Raw genomic sequence first — 24,315 nt, 5'->3', positions numbered from 1 at the left:
GTTCTTCTTATGAACTCATAATTCATATGTAAAGTTTATCGTACCCTTATCCAAAACATTTATCCTTCAACACTATTTTGTTGATCTGAGTCGTCTTTCATTTTTTTATTAATTTGATTATTTTAGTCTTCTATTTAGAGCTCTCCATGGATCTTTGGGTTGCTTCTTCTTCTTTCCCTTCAAATCCTAGTTGTTTTTATTACTTGACCCAACAAGCCACAGCAACTCTCAGATTGGATATCCTTAAAAAAAAAAAAAGATAAAGAATTGGATATTGAGATAAAGACAACCAATGGTTCGGGCCAAAACTTTTTTATTAGAGGTCCCGTGTTTGAACTTTGAGTTTGTGCATGTGTGTTGAGTGCATGAGTGTAATAAAAAAGAAGGCAAACATTGCCAATTGAGTTTGTGTCTAACACATCATGGTGATTCAATTTTTTAATCAAAGATGGGACGGACTACTTTTAAGAATTTATAAAGTGCAGGACTTTTTATCTGAGTGTTTTTCCCTTTTCTAAACCGACTAACAAACACGTGTTTTTCACATGTCTTTTATTATTTTATTTTAATGACAAAAAATGAAAAAGACCAATTTTACAACTATTTTGTCCTCGTCTGAGGACTATTTTTGAAGTGGGTGTATCCTACTGGGCTAAATTTGTAAGTTTGCCTAAACATAAATCATGTATCATTTAAAAAAACATAAAAGTAAGATTATTATTACTATTATTATTGTTATGATGTAATAAATAAGGTTGGTGACCAGTATAACTGTTTGGAAGGATTCACGTATGCTAACCAAAATTTTAACGAGAGAATCAACATAGATCATAACGTATGTTTAATTTCACCAAAACATTTGGGATGGGCGACAACGTTGGACCTTAGACACTAGAGATTGATTGGTAGTTCGTGAAGATCCATATATATACATATTATGGTTCCCATTAATACAACGAGAAAGGGCCCTAAAAATTGATGATCCAAGAAATAAACAAAGGTTTGACTTTAGAATGCGGGTTAATTATTTTTTTATTATTAAAAAATAAATAAATTATATAATATAAATATAATTAGTCGTGAATTGCGTTCGTAATTCGAATAAAAAATATACATTTATTTTTTTAAAAGCTGAAGTTGTGGATTGGAATTACGTGACATGGAGTTGTGGTTCTTGAATGTTATTTTTTTTTTATTTAGATTTTATATTATATAATTTATTTATTTTTTAATAATAATGAAGGAACTGGAATGGGCGCAGCCTCTGGAAATTTGGCAGAAAATGCACTCTCTCAAAACCTGTATAAATCGTGAACATTCATATTTGTGTAAGTTTGTTGAACTTGAAATTTCCAAGTAAACAGGCCAACAAACGTACCAAAGATCAACAAACCCTGTTGCCTTTTCTTAATTTAGAACACAGAATTTGAAATTCATTAGTCATTTTTAAGGTAGAAAGCTAGGGACAAACGCGCTCTCTCCTTCTGTATATAAATAGCATCGGCATCCAGGACTCTTTTGCAACAACACGTTTTGGAATTTGGAGGGACTGTTCGCAGATATTAAGGATTCGTATATACGGAGTACATTAACCATTGTTTTTTTAGTTTACTTGTCATGGGGAATTGCTTTTCTGATGTGAAAGGCGGTCAGCAGGCGGTTGGCAGCGGGGCCCAGTTGGTTGTTGGCGGCGCCGTTGGTGATGGTAGCGCCACCGCCGGCACTTGCCACAACGACGCCGTTGATTACTTCTTCAGGGCCAAAGGGGAAGTTGCTCTTTTCACGCCAATCGAGGTACAAAGGGAGAAGGGAAAAAGACAACATGTCGACCCTTTGCTGTTTTTATGGTTGTCGGGTCTTCTTGGGGTCCACGGGGGAGTTATCACTTGATCGTGGGGTTTAAGCTGCTTTTGTGTTGTTATCGGTGTTCTAATATTTGACTTTGTTCTTGTCAAGTCCTAATCCTTGTTGACCTTTTAAGCTTCAATATTAATTCATCTTCTTTATTCACAGTAGACTTTTGACCCCAATTCATGTGCCATGACACTTGTTATGTAATTGGTCGCACTCGGCTAAATTTAACTCGGATAAGATTTTACTCAAAGTAATAAGTTTTCACTATGTGACTGCTCGTGTTCGCATATAATCGACGATGTTGTTTTGCATGAATTTTAGTTGGGCTAATCAACTTTGCATGTCTTCTGTCTTACAAGAACGAGGATATCTATTGTATAGTTTCTTCCTTCGCTGATAAAAGAATAAAAAGGATTGATGATATCTTATTCTTCTGTAACTTTAACTGATCAGTCTCTTTTGCATTTGCACTGGAAGTCTATTTGACTCCTTTGACGTAACGCGTTGCCTTTGTTGTGAGTTGCAGTTGTCTCTATCAGCTTCAAAGCTTTGTGATCGGGATTACATATCAAAGGTATGAGAAGAGGTTTAGTTAATTATTATGAGGTTTGAAGCATGGTCGTCTTTTCATGGAGCTGCTTAGGTTGCATGTAGTTGAATTGGAATCAAACCACAGCCATATAGGTTTGAAAGCACGGTCGTCTTATTAAGGCCTGTTTACTTCTGTTCCCTGGTTAAGTTATTATCAACTTCGCCACGTCTATATACACCTGAACTCGATTAACTCAGCCTTAAGCCATTTTATTTGGGACTGACATTTTGCATGCCTCCATAGCATCCCCAGTGAAGTAGGAAAAAGCGCAAACCTTGTTATATTAAAAAGAAAATTTCTTCAAAACTTGGAGTTTGGAAAAACTAGATAACAGCAGCATAGCCAACAATTTACTGCCATTCCATAGAGTTGGGTGTTGCTCTTATCTTTTTCCCTTGTTTAATACCATAACAGTTGCATTTACTTGAGCTAATTGCTGATCTATTCTGTTAGAGTTTGGCCGCTTGTGTTTAAGTTCAAGCTGGAGAATCTGATTCTTCTTTCTTGCAGAGTGATCCTATGGCAGTAGTTTACATGAAGAGAAGAGATGGGAAGCTTGAGGAACTTGGCCGCACTGAAGTTATAATGAACAACCTAGACCCCACTTGGATTCAGAAGATAAACGTTACTTATCATTTTGAGATTGTTCAAACATTGGTGTATGTCAACAAACATCCTATTCAGATTTATTTTTTGGATTCCTAGATCTTTTTCTTTGTAATTTGTCTGCCTCCAATGGTTTTTTTTTTTAACTAAATAATCATTTCCAGCTTTCGCGTGTATGATGTGGACACAGAATATCATACGATTCCTGTGAAGGTACGCCGCATTTCTGCTAGTAATATTTCATATTCAATTTCACTTACAGTACTGCAATATTATGCGACTCTTTCAAATTATAGACTATTTTGGGTTCTATCATAAACAGTCATGGTGGTATCTTTAATGAAGCAACTTTTTATATATTTGCCTTTTGATTCGACCATAAAGAACTATGGAGATATCAATACTCCGCTACTTCACGTGTTTGTGAATCTTATATAACACTACACCGTCATATAGACATTCATCAGCTAATGCTTGATCTCAAATTCTAACAAGAGAAGATGAGGATTGATACATTCATAGAATGTAATAACAAAGTTGATTCAACTCTACACTTTCTTGACTTTGAGTTATCTGTCGGTCTTTTCACACATTGGAACAACTCATTTTTCTATATTTGAAACCCTGATATGCATCTTTCGCTTTCAGACTTGAGAGCTTGCTCTATTCGTCCTATTTTACACAGTATAAGCTGATCTAATTTTCAATCTTTTTTTTTCTTTTTTGAATCTTTTATTTCTTAGTGATGAGTGGTAATGAGGGAGAACGAAATACATTTAAATCTTATACAATCGTTACTCCTACATACCTACTTCCATTTAGTTGGAATAGATATCTTAATCATAACTTTTCTTCAGATTTTGGCCATTAGTCGTTTCTAGATGGTTGGGTTCAAATTCATTTGGTCTATTTGCAGATGCTGAAGCTAGAAAATCAAGATTTCCTTGGTGAAGCTAGCTGTGTTGTCTCTGAGGTGAGTTTCTCCTTGTGGTGTTTTAAGTGAATATATTAAGGTGTATCACTTCAGTAGTAGAACTTCTTCCTATTTCTTGGAAAGATTAAATCCGATTTCTATCCCTTTGTTTGCTTTACAAAATTCAATTGGTGAATAATTTGTGGTGCAATTTGATCTCTGTTAATTTCCATGACAGATTGTGACTAAACGTGATCGGAGCTTGACCCTGAATCTTCGTAGTAGAGATGGACACAGTTCCAGGAGCTTGGGAACACTCACTGTCCGTGCAGAGGAAACCGTTGCTTCAAGGAACGCTTTGGAGATCACATTTCGTTGTTCAGATCTAGTAAACAAGGATCTATTTTCCAAAAGTGTATGTGTTTTCAGGTCCATGCTCTGTGGTGTTTATGTTATATTTTTCAACTTATTTATCTTTAACTTTTTGTTTAATTTCATGAACATAATTTTGCAGGATCCTTTCTTGAGAATCTCTAGAGCTGTTGAGACTGGTGGTTCTATTCCTATTTGCAAGACGGAAGTCGTGAACAACAACTTGAATCCAACTTGGAAACCTCTATGCCTTACCATGCAACAATTTGTTAGCAAGGTAAATTCTTGGCAAGTGTATTTCTATCCACAAAGCAAAGCTTTGTTTCTTACTTTCATAACCGTAATGCTTGATATTTTTTCTTAATATAATGGGATCTTGAACTTACTACTTCACAAAGGAATTACTAACAAGAAATAAAGAATCAATTCGAGAAATGTCGAAAGGCGAAAACAGGATTTCTGGAAAGTTCAGAACCATGCTAATCTTTTTTTCTGGTTTCTAATTCTGCTTTTCTCTTTGCAGGAGAACCCATTGGTGATCGAGTGCTTTGATTTCAATAGCAGTGGGAACCATCTGATGATCGGGTACCTGTCGATCTCATGCATGTTCTTGTCGAGGCTGTCTGCCTCCAAGAGAAGCATGTCTTCCTCATACTGTTTAATTTTTGTTCATCTGGTATAATACTGCATCGATTCTGTTTTTTAAACAGGAAATTACAGAAATCAGTCGCTGAACTTGAAAATCTTTACCAAAGTAGAGCAGGTGCAAAAATCATGGCACCATCTTCTGGGTTCAGGCATCATGAAAAGGTTTCCACAGTCTCCTGAATCCCTGTACCTGCTAGCTCTCTGTAAATTCTTCATCTCTGATGTATGTATATATTATAGGTTCTAAACAGTGAATTGTTTGTGGAAAGATTCGTCGAGAAACAACTGTACAGCTTCCTCGACTATATCTCTAGTGGATTTGAACTTAGTTTCATGGTTGCTGTTGACTTTACTGGTCAGTAATGAGCTATTCAATTCTAAAAAAACTCCCTTTCTTTTCTATGGCTCGTATTGCAACTTGAAGTCCCCGACTTATATACGTTATCATGTTCGTCCAGCTTCCAATGGAAATCCCAGAAGTCCCGATTCTCTGCATTACATCGATCCTTTAGGCCGCCTAAATGCCTATCAGCAGGTATATCATCTTTACAAATCATAGTTCTTAGTTACATTACATGCCAATTAATCATTTGCGGATTCTACTGCACTGAACAAGAACATATACACTATTTCCTTATCGAGTAAGTAGTTGACATATCTAGTGGACTAAACAAGCAAAAACATCACCTAAGAAACAATGGTAGAATTGGCCCAGCAAGATTGTATAAGTTCCTAAGGTTTGCATGACATGCAAGTTTCTTTTTATATATCTAGTACAAATATTTGAAGTATAATTTCCATAGACCAGCAATACTTTATGGAGCGCGTTGGCTTCCAAGAAACCTCCTCTAAATAAGTTGAATGTGTCTAAGGTAATGTAATGTGGGTGTTAATATTGCAAACTCGTTGTAGGCTATAATGGAGGTTGGGGAGGTCATACAATTTTATGATTCGGATAGGCGCTTCCCTGCTTGGGGATTTGGTGGAAGAGCACACAACGGCTCCGTCTCTCACTGCTTCAACTTAAACGGAAGTCTACCTGAGGTAATATTCTGTCTACTTCAGTTGAGAAATTATAGCTTCAATTATCACGTTGAGGTTGTATTGTTCCATCTACTTTACTGGAGAAGCTATATTCTCAGTTATTACTCAATGCTCTTACCGCATGAATTGTCTTCCCATATACAAGAAAGTAAGAACAATTTAAAGATCTTGTTTACAACATAATGATTCGTTCTTTAAACAATATTTTGCATCCTTTCTAAGTTGCAAGATGCTTTTACATCTGCAAATGAAACAGTGTTTCTCATTTTTCTCCTGTTGGTATAGGTTGAAGGTGTCGAAGGCATCATGACTGCTTACACGAGTGCTTTACACAACGTCACTCTTGCTGGACCAACGTTGTTCGGTCAAGTCATAAAAAAGGCTGCAGATATTGCTGGTCACTCTCTCTCTTGCCACCAAGCCAAGTATTACATCCTGTTGATCATAACGGTAGGCGATTCACAAAACCATGACGATCCGGTCCTTCTTACCGAGTATTTGTATGATGTTCTTCTCTGTAATAACCTTTTCAACATTGCAGGACGGTGTAGTCTCCGATCTTCAAGAAACCATAAACTCTGTGGTGAGGGCATCCGACTTGCCACTCTCGATTCTCATCGTTGGAGTTGGTGGTGCGGATTTCAAGTCAATGGAGGTATACATCTTGTCTACCACCCTTACTATGAACATAATATTTTCATTGTTGCTAAGGTAAGTAACTGTGGTGTCTGAAATTTGAATCTACACCAGGTTCTCGATGCTGACAACGGACGCCGACTAGAGAGTTCCACCGGACGGATAGCAACACGAGATATCGTGCAGTTCGTTCCAATGCGTGAAGTGCATGGTAAGTACTTTAAAAATCACATCGTTTTCTCCAGGCAGATTAGAATTTCAATAACAAATACGTGTTACATCTCATATGTACACTACATGTGTACAGAGTCGATGTTAATCTATGTTCTTTCGTTCTTCCTTTCTTTCTTATTTGACATGTAGATAAGAAATGGTCGATTGTTTGTGTAGGCGGACAAATCTCAGTGGTCCAAGCCCTTCTTGAGGAACTGCCATCTCAGTTTCTGACGTACGTGCGTAGTAGAGATATGAAGCCGCTCAACGTGTTGTGAACATACGGTGAAGCTTGAGATTCCCAGTATTTTTTAATAGCTTATCTACATACATAAATCAGAATCAGGAAGCATGAACTTCTGTAAATACTTTTGAACGTACACTTTCAACTTTTACTACAATTCAAATCTCCCGAAAGTGGATAAGTTTTTATCTTTCATTTTTGAACTTTTCTTGGTGGTGTTGTAAAGGCAGAGGAATAAATTGATGAAAATATCAGAATCTTACAATGCAGATAATGTGGATGTATAGGTAGAAGCTTTTCATAGGAAAAGATAAAGATGATGCTTCTTCATCTTTTACAACCTTTATTCCAGATAATATTACATTGTGGATGTAATAATAACAGCGTATAAAAACGTGTGTTACTGTTCTGGCAATCTGGGAATGCAATGTTGTTGTGAAGCATCATTATTATCATTGAAATGTTGTTTTGTGTTTCATAGGAATCTGTCTGTCTTAACGCATTTCCAGATCATGAGGTCTCTATTGCCAAGCTATAAACTACAAAAGGCACTAATTACAAAGGGTTGACACTCAGTTCCACCATCTCCAATACTAATCCTAAAACTGAATATATATCACCTTTCAATTCACAATTCATCCTATAAATGCAGATGAATTTTAAATTTTTTTTATATATTTGAAATAGAAGGGAAGTATAAAGTAAGTAAAATTTGGATTAAATGCATTTTTGGTATCGTTTGACATTTTTGTTTTTTAACTTTCTAAAATAGCATTTTAACCCCACATTTTTTTAAGGGATGATTACATTTACGCCCCTCACGTATTGCCCTTTTATACAAACCATCCTCTTACATTTTGAAAAACTTCAAAAACCACTCCTAACAGCCTTTAAGCCCTAAAAATGTCTCCCAATATAATTTTTTAAGGATAGAAATATCCTTAGGGGTGTTTTTGAAATTACCAAAAGGTAGAGCGGGGTGAAAGTAATATTTATGGGGATAAATAATATGGTTCTATATACCAAATTTTAGTTTAAGTTTAAATTATTTTATTAACTTTTTTTAATCCATAGCACCTCAAATGGCACTGCGTTATATCTTTCATAAATATGATACTTAAAGTAAACTCTATTTATGTATATGTAAATATGCACATAATACAGTCCCTGTTGAATATACGTACGTAATCTCATCTTCACAACAAATACAATTAACATCTCACTCACAAGATTATATATATATATATTCGCATATCAAACACCACAAAATAAAACTATTATAATTAGTTAACAGGTCATCCACATTTTCAATTCGTATTTATATATTCCCAAAATATGACTTTTATTTTTACTGATAAGTGAGGAGAAAATTGCATACTGATCTGACTTGACTGTAAATGCAATGTTAGGACCTAGTCCTTGTTGGATAGACAACAAGATCTACTCCTAAAAAATATAAGCAGAGGAATGAGTCCATAACTCAGTAAGTAAATAACCGATACTACCTATACATGCACATCAAATATAGTTTCATACAAGATAAAATAAGCAACGTATATAAAATATAATTCATTTGATTCTAACACGTTTTATTTTACTTCACAACGTAATCAACTCATGATGTAACAGTCAATTAAATCCCTCATTTCTTAGTTTGCCAGAAAGGAGAAATACTGTTTATCTCCACTATCTTAACCTCACTATTCATCACATAATATTTAAATGAATCCCCTTGACATGCTACACACACTTATCAATCCCATTTCGCATCAAAACTCTTTTCATTTCGCATTATAGCTCTTTCATATCTCATTATAGCTATTTTTATTTTATTTTGTCACATAGGCTATTCTAACATCAAGAGGTATTCATATCACAATTATATTCAATTTACACACCCTCATTTTTACATATCACCATTCTTATAAGAACTAGTCATGTAAAATCTCATATCGACAAATTTTTATACAGGCACCAACAATATATCATTCAACAAATGCAATATTTCAATGAATTTTCTCATTTTACTTTCACAACATAATCATTCAAATTAAATCATCATCCATTCGTATAATGCAAAATAGATTAGTTTCCGCAGAAATTATAGATTTACATAAAGGTAAAATCAAAAGGAAAGGAACCATATATAAATAATATTAATTATTTATTTACATCGAGCTCAGAATGGTTTAATTAGCGTATATAGAATTGTTCCGTTCTCTAGTTTATCCCCAAGTCTTATAATAAGTTATATTCATATAGTCAATATATTAAGACTATCATAATTTTTAAATAAAATATTAAATATTAACCGTATAATTTTTCTAATAATTTTTTAATATTTCATTTCAATCAATACTCAAATCTTTGTTCCATTTCTTCTAAATAAATAGATAATCTAATTATATAATCAATTAACTCATAAGAACTTGTTCATTAAACCCCTTTATCTTCGTATAACTACATTTTGTAATAACAATTCTAAAAATTAAATTATCTAAAAAAATCATAATTTTTTTAATAAAATTTAATATGTTTTCAATGTAACTTTTAATATTTCCCAAATACAATTTTTTAATATTTTTATCAATTTTTCATCAGTTCTTCTCTGATACAATGATTAATCAAATATTCACATATATAATTAAAAATCCAATAATAAAATCAATTAAATTGAATAAATCAATTTTAATAATAAATACATCTTATAAATTAAGTAATTTAATTAATTAGTTATTACAAATTTAATTCAAATATTTAACCAAATTATTTATTTATAAATATCTAAATTTATTAAATTTTCGGATTACACCCTAAATGGATGGTAAAAAATATATATAATAAACTCACATATTAAATAATATAATTATATGAATCAATTAAAAATTTTAAATACTAAATACTTACCTATATTAATGGAGACGATCTGTTGTAAACGAAAAAGAAAAACCCGATGAAAGCTTTCCTTATACTTTCATGTTTGGTTCATATAACATATATATATATATATATATATATTAAGTGGTGGTGTGCACCTTACTAAAATATTAGTGGCACGTGGAAGCCCACGTGCTGTTATTTAAAATTTTCCATCTCTTCTCTTTTTCTTTTTAATTTTTTATTTTGACAACTTTTGTGACATAATAATTTAGTCCCAAATTTATAAATTTATATAATTTTGACCCAAATATTATAAAATTTTAACTTAATCCCTTTAAATTTTAATATATTCAAATTCAAACCATAATTGATTTATTAATCAATTTAAAGTTTTTAATATTATTTATAATTAGTCCCATAATTATGCATAAAAGTTTATGAGTGTTACATAATCTCTATATAAAAATGTACCTTTTAATAATTAAAATATTAATAAAAATTAGTTACTAAAGTATTAGTTTAAATCAAAAAATTATCACACTTGTATAAATTATTTAAAAATAATTTATCTTTTATTTTTATTTATAACTAAAATTAAAAATTAAAAATAATAAATAATTTAAATTGCGTAACTAAAAATACATATAATTAAGTAGTAAAATTGGAGGTTGGGAGTTCCAAAAACAACAAACTTAGGCCATGTTTACTTGATTTCATTGTGCATTATATCACCGATAGTCGTTAGTAGTGGCTTGTTTACTATGTTCAACCCCATTGAGAGAGTATGTTGAAAATTTATGGTCTATGTCCCCTAGGCCCAGTATCTACCCATTTACACTCATCACTTGGATGGCTAAGCTTATCTCCATGCCTCAGCCCACTTGGATGCCCGACCCGACCACTTCTACCCACATATGTTATTTTTTCCTAATCCTAATTTCTCCTGCTTATGTTCTCTTCTCTCTTATTTCCTCTTCTGTCTCCTCGTCTTCTTCCATCTTCCCTCTTCCCTCTTCTCGAATTCTTGCTCTGCCGTCTCCCTCTCTCACCAATTTGAATGTCTTCCTGTTTATTTAAGCTGCCAGTTTTTCTAGAAGAAAACAAGAAGAGAGAGAATAGAAATTGTCTTCCCCCTTTCTTTGTGAACTAAGTTCTTTGTGAAATTTCTTGAATGGAAAAATCTTAGTGTTTATGAGTGATTCTTTGTGGTTTTAATTGAGAAGCCTAAATGGTTCGTAGTGGGTCTTTGTGACATAGCCTTAGTGACTGTGGGCAACCGTGAGGGGTTGAGGGCCATTGGTGGTATTTGAGCCTCCCCCTTGCCAGATCTGGCTCCTGAGCCAATTTTCTACTGAGATCTACTGCTTTTATATTGTGCATATTCATATTGTTTATTCATTCTTTATTCGTTAATTTTATAAATATATTTGTATAAGGGTTTTCAAACCCATCATCATCTCTATAATAGTTTGATAGGATTCATTTAGGGTTCACTACTTGTGGTTAACACCCAACAGTGATATCAGAGCCTTCGAGTTTTGTCTCCAACGCCGTTAAGATTGTTTTCCTTTTCTATTATTATTATTTTTGTTGCGAAAAATTTTTCTGTGTGAAGAAAAATAGCTTAGTAAAACTCTCTGCAAAATTTGATATTTTCTGGGGCATTGTGTATTTTTCTACCATGTGCAAACTATTTCTGTTAAAGCTTATTTCTAAAAACCTGCGATACTTTTTTCTGGAAATTTTTTTGCAATATGTATTTTCTGGAAATTATATTTTGAAAATTATTTTCGACAATATGTCGAATTCTGCTTTGTGCATCAAAACAACTTTGTGCAATAAATCACTTATTGAAAAATAACTTAGTGTTGGATATATGATATTTCTGAGTTTTGTAATTTTGTTGTGTACAACCTCTGAAATTATTTTCTGTGTGCAATAATTTCCTAACAGTGCTTAGTGCATAAATCTACTGTTTAGTGAATCTGTTTTACTGCGTTGAGGGGTGAAATTTTTTTCTTCTTTCTAGATCTTTTTTTTTTTAACTGCTTTATGCTGCTTGAAATACTTCTGCTTAAGTGCTTTTGGTATTGATAATTAGATTTGCTAAGTGCTTATTCTATTATTACTTTGAGAATATTCCTAAAACCTAGACCAAACCCCTTGCTAAATTCCTCACGTGGCCGAACCGTAGAAGCTGACGGGTATCTGGATTGAGATTTAAGCCAAGGTTCCCTTAAACAGTTATTAGATACAAACTTGATTTTGGAATAAATTTGAAAAACTTTATACTGAAACCTCTTTATCAAGTGAATTATTTTCACTTGAGAAATGTCTTAGATACAAACTTGATTTGTCTAAAAATATTGAGGAAAATTTGGATAATTTTACAAAATTGATTCAGGATATTAAATTGACAGGAGATAAAAATATAGATGATTATTCTCCTATAGTTCTATTAAATGCTATTCCCGAAAGTTATGGAGATGTCAAAATTGCAATTAAGTATGAAAGGGATAATGTGAATTTAGAAACTGTGACTAGTGGTTGTAAAAGCAAGGAAGTGGATATTACAACAAGTAAACCTAGTTAGGACTAGAATAAGTTTAATTATGTTAGGGGAAGAATCAAGTATAGAAACTCTGTGAGTAAATATAGGAATAGAAGTCATAATAGGTCTAAGTCTAGGGATAAATGAAAAATCTTGGGATAGAAAATGTTAAATTGTGGTAAAAAGCGGTATTTTATTAAAGATTGTAAAATACAAAAAAGGAATGTAAAAAATGAAGATGATGCTAATTTGATTTCTAAAGAAGATGTACAAGAAGTGTTTTGAAATTTTTTTATAACTTGCCTTATTATCTTAACTTAATTTGTTTTTCCTGTACCATACTAGCCCTTGTAAACAAGGAGCTTTTTCTGTTTTTTCTTGCAAGTACAATCTAGGCGTTCTGGCAATGATGAATGCTAGATCGAGCCTTGGGCCTAGTTCCCTCTTTTTGGGTCCATGGTCCAAGGGAGAGTATGTTAGAAATTTATGGCCCATGTCCCATAGGCCCAATACCCACCTATTACACCCCTCAATTGGATGGCTAAGCCCATCTCCATGTCTCAGCCCACTTGCTCACCCAGCCCACACCCATTACCCCGACCTGGCCACTTCTACTTAACATATGTAAATTTGCCCTAATCCTAATTTCTCTCGCTTCTGTTCTCTTCCCTCTCATTTCCTCTTCTGTCTCCTCATCTTCTTCCCTCTTCTCAAATTCTTGCTCTGTTGTCTCCCTCTCTCACCTACTTAAATGTCTTCTTGTTTATTTAAAGCTACCAGTTTTTCTGGAAGGAAACAAGAATAGACGGAATAGAAATTGTCTACCCTCTTTCTATGTGAACTAAGTTCATTGTGAAATTTCCTAAGTGGAAAGATCTTAGCGTGTCTAAGTGATTCTAAGTGAGATGTCTAAATGGATCTTAGTGGGTCTTTGTGACCTAGCCTTGTGGTTGTGGGTTTTCTAGCAATCGTGAGGGGTTGCCGACCATTGGTGGTGTTTCGGCCTTCTCCTTGCCGGATATGACTCCTGAGCTCTACTACTTTTATATTGTGCATATTCATATATGTTTATTCATTCTTTATTCTTTATTTGTTCGTTAGTTTTGTAATTATATTTGTATAAGGATTTTCGAACCTATAATCATCTCTGTAATAGTTTGATAGGATTCATTTAAGGTTCAATACTGGTGGTTAACACCCAATAATGGTTTCAGAGCCTTCGGGTTCAATATCCGACGTCGGTAAGATCATTTTCCTTTTTTTATTATTATTTTTGCTACGAAATATTTTTCTGTGCGAAGAAAAATAGCTTAGTTTTTTTTATTATTATTTTTGCTACGAAATATTTTTCTGTGCGAAGAAAAATAGCTTAGTAAAGCTCTCTGAAAAATCTGATATTTTATGGGGCACTACGAATTTTTCTATTGTATGCAATCTGTTTCTGTTTAAACCTTGTTTCTAAAAACCTATTGTATTTGTTTTTGGAAATTTTTTGACATATATATTTTCTGAAAATCATTTTTTTGAAAATTATTTTCTACAATATATATTGAATTCTGCTTCATGTATAAAAACAGCTTTGTGCGATAAATGCTTAGCGAAAAATAACTTAATGTTGGATATCTGATAGTTCTGAGTTTTTTAATTTTTTTTTGTGTACCTCTGAAATTATTTCTTGTGTGCAATAATTTCCTGACAATGCTTAGTGCATAAATCCACTGCTTAGTGAATCTGGTTTATTGCGTTGAGGGTTGAAATTTTTTTCTTCTTTCTAGATCTTTTTCTGAGCTACTTTGTGCTGCTTGAAATGCTTCTACTTAAGTGCTTTTGATACTGATAATTAGGTTTGCTAAGTACTTATTCTATTATTACTTTGAGATTATTCCTAAAACCCCTTGCTAAATTCCTCACTTGGCCGAGCCGTAGAAGCTGACGGGTAACTGGATATTTAAGCCAAGGTTCCCTTAAACTATTGATAAACTGTTATTAGTATACTCTATTAGTTTCTGTTCTAAAAAACTGCTGATTATTCTATGCTCTGTGATTAATATTCTTCTGTTAACATGGCTAGTTAAAATTTACAACTTTTTGATGGTAAGTCTGATTTTTCTATATGGCAACAAAAAACAAAAGGTGTCTTAATTAAATAGAAAGTTTTTAAAGCAATTGATAGTATATCCTCAAAATGTTTTTGAAGAAATAAGATTAGAAAATGATGAGTATGCTTATTCCTTTATATTCTTAAATCTTTTTGAAACAATTTTAAGAAAAGTAGAAAAATAAATTTCTGCAAACGATCTTTGGAATAAATTTGAAGAACTTTATACTGAAACCTCTTTATCGAGTGAGTTGCTTTTACTTGTGAAATGTTTAAGATACAAATTTGATTTGTCTAAAAAAGAGAAAATTTTGGATGATTTTACAAAATTGATTCAAGATATTAAACTGAAAGGAGATAAAAATATAAATGATTATTCTCCTAATAGTTTTGATAAATGCTATTCCTGAAACTTATGGAGATGCCAAAATTGCAGTGAAGTATGGAAGGGATAATGTGAATTTAGAAATTGTGATTAGTGGTCGTAAAAGCAAGGAAATGGATATTAAAACAAGTAAACCTAGTCAGGACCAGAATAAGGTTAATTATATTGGGGAAGAATCAAGTATAGAAACTCTGAGAATAAATATAGGAATAGAAGTCATAGTAGGTCTAAGTCTAGGGATAAGAATAAAAAATCTTGGTATAGAAAATGTTATAATTATGGTAAAAAAAGCGGCATTTTATTAAAGATTGTAAAATATAAAAAAGGAATGTAAAAAGTGAAGATGATGCTAATCTGATTTCCAAAGAAGATGTTGGAGAAGTGTTTTGAAAATTTTTTATGACTTGCCTTATTATCTTTAACTTAATTTGTTTTTCCTGTACCTTACTAGCCCTTGTAAACAAGGAGCTTCTCTGGTTTTTCTTGCAAGTACAATCTAGGCGTTCTGGCAATGATGAATGCCAGATCGAGTCTTAGGCCTAGTTCCCTCTTTTTGAGTCCATGGTCCAAGGAAGAGTATGTTGGAAATTTATGCCCATGTCCCATAGGCCCAATACCCACTTATTACACCCCTCACTTGGATGGCTAAACCCATCTCCATGTCTCAGCCCACTTGCTTACCCGGCCTACACCTGTTATCGGACTCGGCCACTTCTACTTACATATGTAATTTTGCCCTAATCCTAATTTCTCTCGCTTCTGTTCCCTTCCCTCTCATTTCCTCTTCTGTCTCCTCGTCTTCTTCCCTCTCCCATCTTCTCGGATTCTTGCTCCGCCGTCTCCCTCTCATACCAACTTAAATGTCTTCTTGTTTATTTAAAGTTGTCAGTTTTTCTAGTAGGAAACAAGAACAGACGGAACATAAATTGTGTTCCCCCTTTTTTTGTGAACTAAGTTCTTTGTGAAATTTTTTGAGTGGTTAGATCTTAGTTTCTTTGTTGTTGTAAGTGAGAAGCCTAAATGGTTCTTAGTGGGTCTTTGTGACCTAAACTTGGTGGCTGTGGGTTTTTAGCAATCGTGAGGGGTTGCCGGCCATTGGTGGTGTTTGGGCCTCCTCCTTGCTGGATATGGGTCCTGAGCCAATTTTTTACTTTGATCTACTGCTTTTATATTGTGTATATTCATATCTGTTTATTTATTCTTTATTCTTATTTTATTCGTTAAGTTGTTATTATATTTGTATAAGGGTTTTTGAACCCATCATCATCTTTATAATAGTTTGATAGAATTCATTTACGGTTCACTACTTGTGGTTAACATCCGACAAACCCGATACTGCATGAATTGGGCCTGAGTTTTGCATGACTCTAATCACCAACAAGGGTCACATCCGTTTGGTATTGTGGTTGGGTACCTGCCTTGCCCTCAACTTTTGGTCGGGGAATCACCCTTACTTTTGGCTTAATTTACCAACTGATATACTTTTGAGGCAATGCGGCCTTCTCTCTCTTCCATTCTCCCCAAGTCAAGTACTTGAGGCAATGAGGACAATTCCTTACAGAAGTTGAAGATCTGTTTGCTAATCCAAGTAGATGATAATGGTTTCAGTGACGGAGGAGGAACCCAAGAAGGATATGTGATGCGGAAAACCCCAATTTACAAAAAATACTCTTAATGAAGGTTATTTTTGTCATTTACCAGCTTAGGATCCGCGCTCCATTGGATGCGGGTCGAAAAAGACTCGTCCGCATAGTTGAAGACCCGACTTCATGAGAACCGTCAGATGGAAGACACCCATCCTCCGGATGACAACACATGGCCCAAGTAACAATGCCCACCTGGCCTTATAAATACCCTAATACATTATTTATTGAGGTAACTGTTGTTTAATATTCTTGACCTACCACCACCTGATCGCATATTTTTACCTCGATCAACTCTAACTTGAGCGTCGAAAGGTCATAGTTGGGAACGAACCCGACGAGCCTCACGTTCGTGTTTCTATTCTCAGGACCATTTACTCAATCTTGGGAAGATACGTGTTCGAGTTCGATCAACCAGTCATGGTTTCAGATTTCGAGCAAGATGGTATTCGAACAATGACAACTCAAATCTTTCCTCGAAGCAAGAGGAAGAGGGAGATAACCCATTACCATTACCGTTGAGTTTATATGATAGGTGTTTTTATCTTATATTGGGGCAAAAGAGTACTTACACTACATAATCACTCAAATTATCTAATACTAGTATCCACACATTTTTTATACTCAATCAAATTATCCAAATAACTAATAAAATAATTTACTAATTAGTTATTTCCAAAAATAATTATAAATTAATATTTAGAGTATTTATCCCATAAAATCTAATTTCTTTTTGGTAGAGGAATATAGATTGTTCGTGATGGTGATCGTGGTAGTAATTAGTAGAGTAGGGGAATAACGCATAAGCCTAAAGAACCTCTCCCCAAAGATTGAGGCTACGTTGCGAAATTTCATTGGTTTGTCCCTTGTCCCCTGCCTTTCACTACAACCTCCCTCCTTTTCTCAACACACATGCTACCCTTATTCACCGTGGATGTAAACAGAATCAACCATCGCACGACTCAGGTTGACCAATGAATACACACATACCTGAAAAAAGTGCCACTTCACTGTCTCCACTTCATACCCTCTCTCACACACACAGACACACACTGAACTCTTCATAACGCTAGCAATTTCGGAGGAGAAGTTGTTGCTTGCGTTTCTTCACATCCCTCCCAACGTAAGTCCCCTCTTCTCTTATCCCACTTCGCCAAAATGTTTGCTTTTGCGTTCTTTCTTCTCTTCTTGTGAATTCATAGATTTCTTGGGAAATATACTATGTATTTCTTGCCTATGGTTTTGAGAAACTGTAGGTGGTTTTTCAGTACAGTACTTTATCGGGTATTGCTTTTCTTGTATATTTTGGAGTTGGATTCTGAGAATTCTTCTTTTCAAGTGCTTTTTTTTTTTTTAACTGGGTTTTGTTTAGCTTTATAGTTTGATGATAATCTGTGTATCCCAGTTTTGCTTGATTTTTTCCCTTTGCCTTGTTCAGTCAGTCGTTTTTGTTTTGTTCTTTGTATCTCTTGATTCTTTGTTTTCCAATTCGTTGCTTCCTCATGAATCGGAGTCTAGGATGAATTCCCATTTTTAACGGAGTTGTGTTGCATCAATTTTTTGTATGAGTGAATTCTAGTTATTCTTTTACTCTTTCTTTGATAGAGCATTGTTGTTGGATACTATTTGGTTATGGTGAGTTCATAAAGAGAATGGCTTTCTGAATAATTTGACAACTGGAAAATTGAGTTGCATGCCAAAAGAAATAGGGATAACGAAAAGTAAAATACTGTAGAGCATGAAGACAAGCAAGTGAAGTGAAGAGAGCACTGTTTCTCTTATAGGACTTTTGTGTTAAATGCATATCATGTCACTACACACACACACACACAATGAAGTCGGATGAAGAGCATCAGCTGAATCCAGTATTAGTTGCTGTTAGTGTGACTTCTTGATGCCTTTGTGGGTGGTGGATGCTTTAGCAGCTTTGTTACTGATCTTTATAGGCTATGTCTTGACTGATCACACTTGTAATTCGATATTGCCTGTAGCATCTACAAGTTGGAACTATGATTGGTTCCAGCTAGTTTGAAAGAAACATTCGGCTAATCCTGTCCTCCTTTTTCAGTTTTGTCTTTGTATAATTAGTTGAATATGGCTGAGAATAATGTACAACCGACTGGAAAAAGTTCAGAGAACTCCCGTGTTGCTCTGAATGAAAGGATTCTTTCTTCTCTGTCACGAAGATCCGTTGCTGCTCATCCGTGGCATGACTTGGAAATTGGTAAGGTTTATATGAACCTTACATGTTGGTTGTCAGTTTCCATTGTTATAGCGTGAGACCTTGAGTATCATTTTCCCCTTGACTGATCAATTTTACCTTGTAACCCAATTCTTGTCATCTTACTTTTAACTCTCTAAATATGACCGATTTGCAGGTGACTCTGCCTGATTCCTCCTATTCTATACAGTTGTCATCTTCTTATAAACTTTGCTGCTGCATGTTTTTGATATTGAGTGATGTTTATGCAGGTCCAGGGGCACCATCAATTTTCAACTGTGTGAGTGGCTCTTCTCCTTGTATACATACTGCATACATACTGCATACTTATGTAAATTGCAAACAAAAATTTGCTAGTTTAGGTGCAAAGCATTCTGTTGAAAAGCCACAGGGGAAGTATGTGATATGTTTTGAGTCATGTCCTTAGTGCATCTTCATTCCTTTTTGAGTTAAAATTCCTCACTTTCATATGTAAAATGGACTGTAGATACTTTATTTTCTGTTCCCTGCCTCCTAGTATTTTTCATTTGTTTATATTGCACTTGGATGGTACGTATTTTTCCTCGTAATATCCAGATGCTATTTGCCTAGTTTAAATATCCAAGTTAAAAAGCATAACTATATGGAGTAACTTGGTAGGTGGTTGAAATTGGAAAAGGCAGCAAAGTGAAGTACGAGCTTGACAAAACCAGTGGCCTTATCAAGGTGAGGAATTCCTTTCAGTTTTTCTCCTATAACATGAACAAAAGTTTCCATAGCCGCCTTCTCAAAGTTATAGCAAGTTGAGGAGAAAATATTTGTTAGACAGTATATTCATCGACATGATGGAAACATGCTTTTGCCTATGTATGTGCCTATGCTGTATGACTTAAGTGAACTCAGTACTAGTAAAACTTGGAAGATCTTTGATCTGTTTCTCTGTTGACTCTTTAACACAATGAGATGCATGTGTATAGATGGTGAATGGGTGTGCACATATTTGTAGTATGTACCTGTGTTATTTGCATGTATAGATTTCTTTGGGCAGTGATTGTGGTACTTTATCTTATATGCACTCATGGTATTATGACAATCGGCAATAACAAACTCGTCTATTCTCTTATTTCTGCATGCAGCAGCTGCTATTCTCCTTCTTCTGGTTTACAAAATATGCATGCAAGTTCCTTTATGTTGGCCTAGGAACTATGTTCAAGAGCATTTCATGCCATAATTTACCTTTCTTTTTCACAACTTTGCTACTTTGTTCACATCAAGACTTTCTATTGCACAACTTCTCCTGGTATTTCTTGAGTACATTCACATTTTATCCCATTTGCGTCTTCTCCATTCTTACTGCAAATTCTGAAGTAAATAATTCTTCCAGGTAGATAGAGTTCTTTACTCATCGGTCGTGTACCCCCACAACTATGGTTTCATTCCACGAACCATCTGTGAAGACAGTGATCCCATGGATGTTCTGATTTTGATGCAGGTTATTTCTGAGTTAATGAAACTTTTGTCTGCTGGTGTTCCTTTGAAATTGCTTAAACAGACATATAAAGAGTTATGCTTGCTTAATTATTATTCGTTTGGTTCCTGCACAGGAACCTGTTCTGCCTGGTACTTACCTTCGCGCACGTGCGATTGGATTGATGCCAATGATAGATCAGGTAAAGCTCAATGTTAGTGTGTCTGGTCTGTGATTGTTAATTAAATCTTGTGTCCATTCAGTGTGAGAGAACATCAACTCCATTTACTACCTAAATTTTGATACTAGGAAGTCAGAAAATTAGAACTGTAGGAAACGTACATATTACAGAACAGCGTCGACAATTTCGAAGGTTCCAATGTTTTTAAATGCTCTCTAGAAATATTTCCATGTTAAAATTTACACCATCTGGTTTATACAACTCAATTTTCACCTGGGCTATTCCACAGGGCGAGAAAGATGATAAAATAATCGCTGTATGCGCTGATGACCCTGAGTTCCGCCACTATAAGGACATACAGGATCTTCCACCACATCGCCTTGCTGAAATCCGCCGCTTCTTCGAGGACTGTATCCTTGAAAATAAGATTAAGATTTTATTGGTTCTATATGAATTATTGTTTGTTACACAATTTGAGCCTTCAATTGTGGTCACAGGTCGCTAAAGTTCAAATGACGGAAGTTCTTAACTTCTATTGAATAGACAAGAAGAATGAGAACAAATCCGTTGCTGTAGAAGACTTCCTGCCCGCTGAAGCAGCCACTGATGCTATCAAGCACTCCATGTGAGTTGTCTGAAATTTCTATTGCTAAGATGAGACTACTACTGATATTAGTATGGTCAGATCTAACTAATAACATGATAAGTAATAACACTGTAATGGGTCACTTTTCTTGAAGTGTTCGCCAATAAATGTCAAACGTATTCACTCCTCTTCTGATCGTGCTGATTATGCAAAATCTGGTCCAGGCTAGTAATTCCCGACTGAATTTAAGTCATCTGCAATGACCATATTCTGCTTGCAGGGATCTATATGCTTCCTACATCGTGGAAAGCTTGAGGCAGTGATTTGATCAGATGTTTTAAAGCATGTAGAGGCGATAACTAGAATGCCTGCAAAGCTGATAAGCTTTCTTGGACATGCTTGTCTAACCTCATAAGAAGCTCATGTTTTACATACCGCGTGTTGTCTAAAGGAGATGTGTGTTTAACATACTTCTAGTGGCAACGTCATGTTTAGAGGCGTCTATATCGATTGAACGTTTTGCTTAATGAATGCAACAGGGTGAAGTATGTCTCCCCGAATTATTGTAATATTCGTCTTAAGAAATAAATGTAGACTTTGTCTGCTAGATTCAGTATCATACGTTGAATGGTGATCGTGTAATGAAGATCTTTTCTTTTTCAATATGACAACTTTGCGATTAATGTAGCAATTGTCTTGGGGAATGACTATTAATCTTGTGAAATATTCGAATTTTGAGTCATAACTATATATGAAGATCAACCTTGTACCTCTCAATGACATGTAAGAACTTTTCTGTGTAACCTCTTGATCAACCAAAATCCAAGAAAGGAACAATAAACTCATATACAGGAGGGAAAAAGGTTGAAGTAATGCTAATTTTGTATGGTAGTTGCTAAGATTTTTGCTCTTTTTGGTAGAAGGTAAATTTCATACAAGTAAACATCAACTTTATAAAACAAGCAGAAAGCCTGCCTATCACCAAGCTATCCTCCAAATTCTAAAGACAGAAACTACTTCTAGCGAAATAGGGTTGTAATGTGCAATGAGTTTGTGTGTATCGGTTTTGAGGAGTTCAATTATCCTAGTGACAAGATTAATCCCCCTTCTGTTTAGAAATTGTTTCTCGTACCAATTTATATGTTAGCCGACTCATTCCTATTTCTCTCCCATACTTTGAGGGATTTTTCCCTTTTGGCACTTTTGAGATCTTGTCATAACTCCTCCTCGTGATGCTTTCTATACTTTGCTTGTCCGTGGGAGGTTGTCAATGACTCGCACTCCTATTTCTATTTTTATTTTGTAGTGGTCAATATTTGTAGCGATGTGCTTCTTTAATAGGCCCTTTCAAGAAAAGGTTTTGCTTCTCGTAGCGGACTCTATTTGAGGGCTAGTGAACACTCAGTGGAGTCGACTTCCATGCTTGACTTAGCCCACAGTTTCCGCATGTCTTATATTGAAGTGAGTTTGTTTGATTGACTTCTTGTTGTCGAATTCTTACGTATTGCTCCAAGGACAATTGTTGATTTTCACGATGAATTATTCATGCGATTAGGAATTTGCTAGAGAGTCATTCTGATTCACTTTAATTTTAGGGAGCTTAGATTCATCATAGAAAATAATTACTAGTTCTGTCATGCCGAAGGTGATGATTTGGAGTTTTCTGTAGCCCCCCTAGTCTCGGCTTCATTGTCGCATTTATGGATGTCGAAAATTCTTAAGTCTTTAAGGAGTTTGAAGGTGCCGTTGTGGCGAGAGCTAATGATCGCTTTGAGGGGAAGAATTCATGTTCCTCGATCCCCTTGTGACTGATGAGGATGTCGTCAAAGAAGGCGAGGTGGAAGTTGTGGACGAGCCATCTATTGACGGTACTCACGTCGACGTTGGGGGCAATCGCACTTGACTTATCTTATAATTTTTTTTATCAATTTCTCTTTTTGTAATCGGGACAACATAGTTGTTATTTCTTACTTAATAAATTTCCTTTATTTCTTATTTATTCTTGTTGTCTTTATTCACCACGTATATTCCTGGGACTTCTTAGAAGTTCTTTGTATAATGTTAACATGCATTTGCTTGGGAGCTTTGTAGGAGCTCCTTCGACTATTTTTACGAAACTTCTTAGGAGTTCCTTTCGTTGTGTTTTATGGAACTTCTTAGGAGGTCCTTTCATTCTCAGGCGTCGCTTGGGAACTTCATATGAGTTCCTTTGACTGTCTTCTATGGAACTTTTTAGGAGTTTTTTCGATTATTCTTTAGCGTCGTTGCATTTTCATCTAACTTTAGGGTGTTTTATTATGGGCTTCAAGGAAGCTTCGTTTGGTATGAACTTAAGTGCAAGAGCTTATTCCCCATACCTCAGGCGTGGGTATAATTTTTTCTTTTGGGGGCTAACAGTATAGGTACTTAGGGATAATAAATCTTCATAATATTTATTTCAATTTAATAGTAGACTGGAAAATAGTTTAAGCAAGAGATGATAAACTTTTCAAGACTTTCTATCTTTAAAGGTTAACATCTACACGTTTTATTCATCTAAACTATCATGTTTGGAATACTTTCAATTTTTGCAGATGATAAGTCCCGCTTCCTTCTATCTCTACTACATCTGTCTTCTATATGGCCTCCATGCATACCTCTTTGACTTCTCTTTTCTTTATTTCTTCTTGTCGTGTCTTCCCCTCTTCTCCTTGGGAAGATTCTCCTTGTCGAATTCCATCAAGAGTTTATTGACGCGACTCCATTGAGCACAACATAGTTGGCTGCCTTACTTACTTCTCTTAAGACAGCTTTCCTCGCTCGCACTGAGTTTCCTCTAGCAGGGCCTTCGAGATGACTCCAATAATTCCGACGGTAGAAAAGTTGTTTTTTGTTTTATGTTCTCTTTCTAATTTTTTTCCCATCTCCATGTGAGGCGCAGTGCATCCTTCCGCAACAGCATGTCCTCGGGTTTTTGTCTTTCTTCGGTCTACAAATTCTGTCAGGTATCCTCTTTAGATGAGTCTCTCAATTTTTTCTTTAAATGGTGGCATCCCTCAGTGTTATGGCCTGGATCTCTGTGAAAATGGCAATACTTTTGGATTTCATCCTCTCAGGGTTGTCTTTCATGGGGAATGGCCATCGAACCAAACCTTTTTGTTTTGTCACTAAAAGTATTTCTTCTCGCGGCCCATTCAAAGAGGTGTGCTGTCCTAATTCTCC

At 34.9% G+C, this 24,315-nt stretch overlaps 2 protein-coding genes across 2 annotated transcripts; both read left to right on the top strand.

The window, feature by feature from the left end:
• On the top strand, window positions 1,309–7,917 carry LOC105165777 (protein BONZAI 3). The gene is made up of 16 exons (XM_011084904.2): window positions 1,309–1,794; window positions 2,381–2,428; window positions 2,957–3,105; window positions 3,217–3,265; window positions 3,969–4,025; window positions 4,204–4,380; window positions 4,480–4,614; window positions 4,861–4,922; window positions 5,048–5,147; window positions 5,226–5,340; window positions 5,444–5,520; window positions 5,898–6,029; window positions 6,315–6,479; window positions 6,571–6,684; window positions 6,780–6,876; window positions 7,056–7,917. Exons 1-16 carry the CDS (start codon window positions 1,618–1,620, stop codon window positions 7,154–7,156), a joined length of 1,755 nt encoding a protein of 584 aa, XP_011083206.1. The 5' UTR covers window positions 1,309–1,617; the 3' UTR covers window positions 7,157–7,917.
• Window positions 17,652–21,785, top strand: LOC105165776 (soluble inorganic pyrophosphatase 4-like). The gene is made up of 9 exons (XM_011084903.2): window positions 17,652–17,802; window positions 18,748–18,903; window positions 19,152–19,180; window positions 19,540–19,605; window positions 20,264–20,371; window positions 20,484–20,549; window positions 20,818–20,938; window positions 21,072–21,153; window positions 21,395–21,785. Exons 2-9 carry the CDS (start codon window positions 18,774–18,776, stop codon window positions 21,435–21,437), a joined length of 645 nt encoding a protein of 214 aa, XP_011083205.1. The 5' UTR covers window positions 17,652–17,802; window positions 18,748–18,773; the 3' UTR covers window positions 21,438–21,785.

Source organism: Sesamum indicum, linkage group LG6 (genome assembly GCF_000512975.1).
Source record: "Sesamum indicum cultivar Zhongzhi No. 13 linkage group LG6, S_indicum_v1.0, whole genome shotgun sequence".
In the NCBI taxonomy this organism is placed as follows: Eukaryota; Viridiplantae; Streptophyta; class Magnoliopsida; order Lamiales; family Pedaliaceae; genus Sesamum; species Sesamum indicum.
This window is presented reverse-complemented; position numbering and strand designations above follow the sequence as displayed.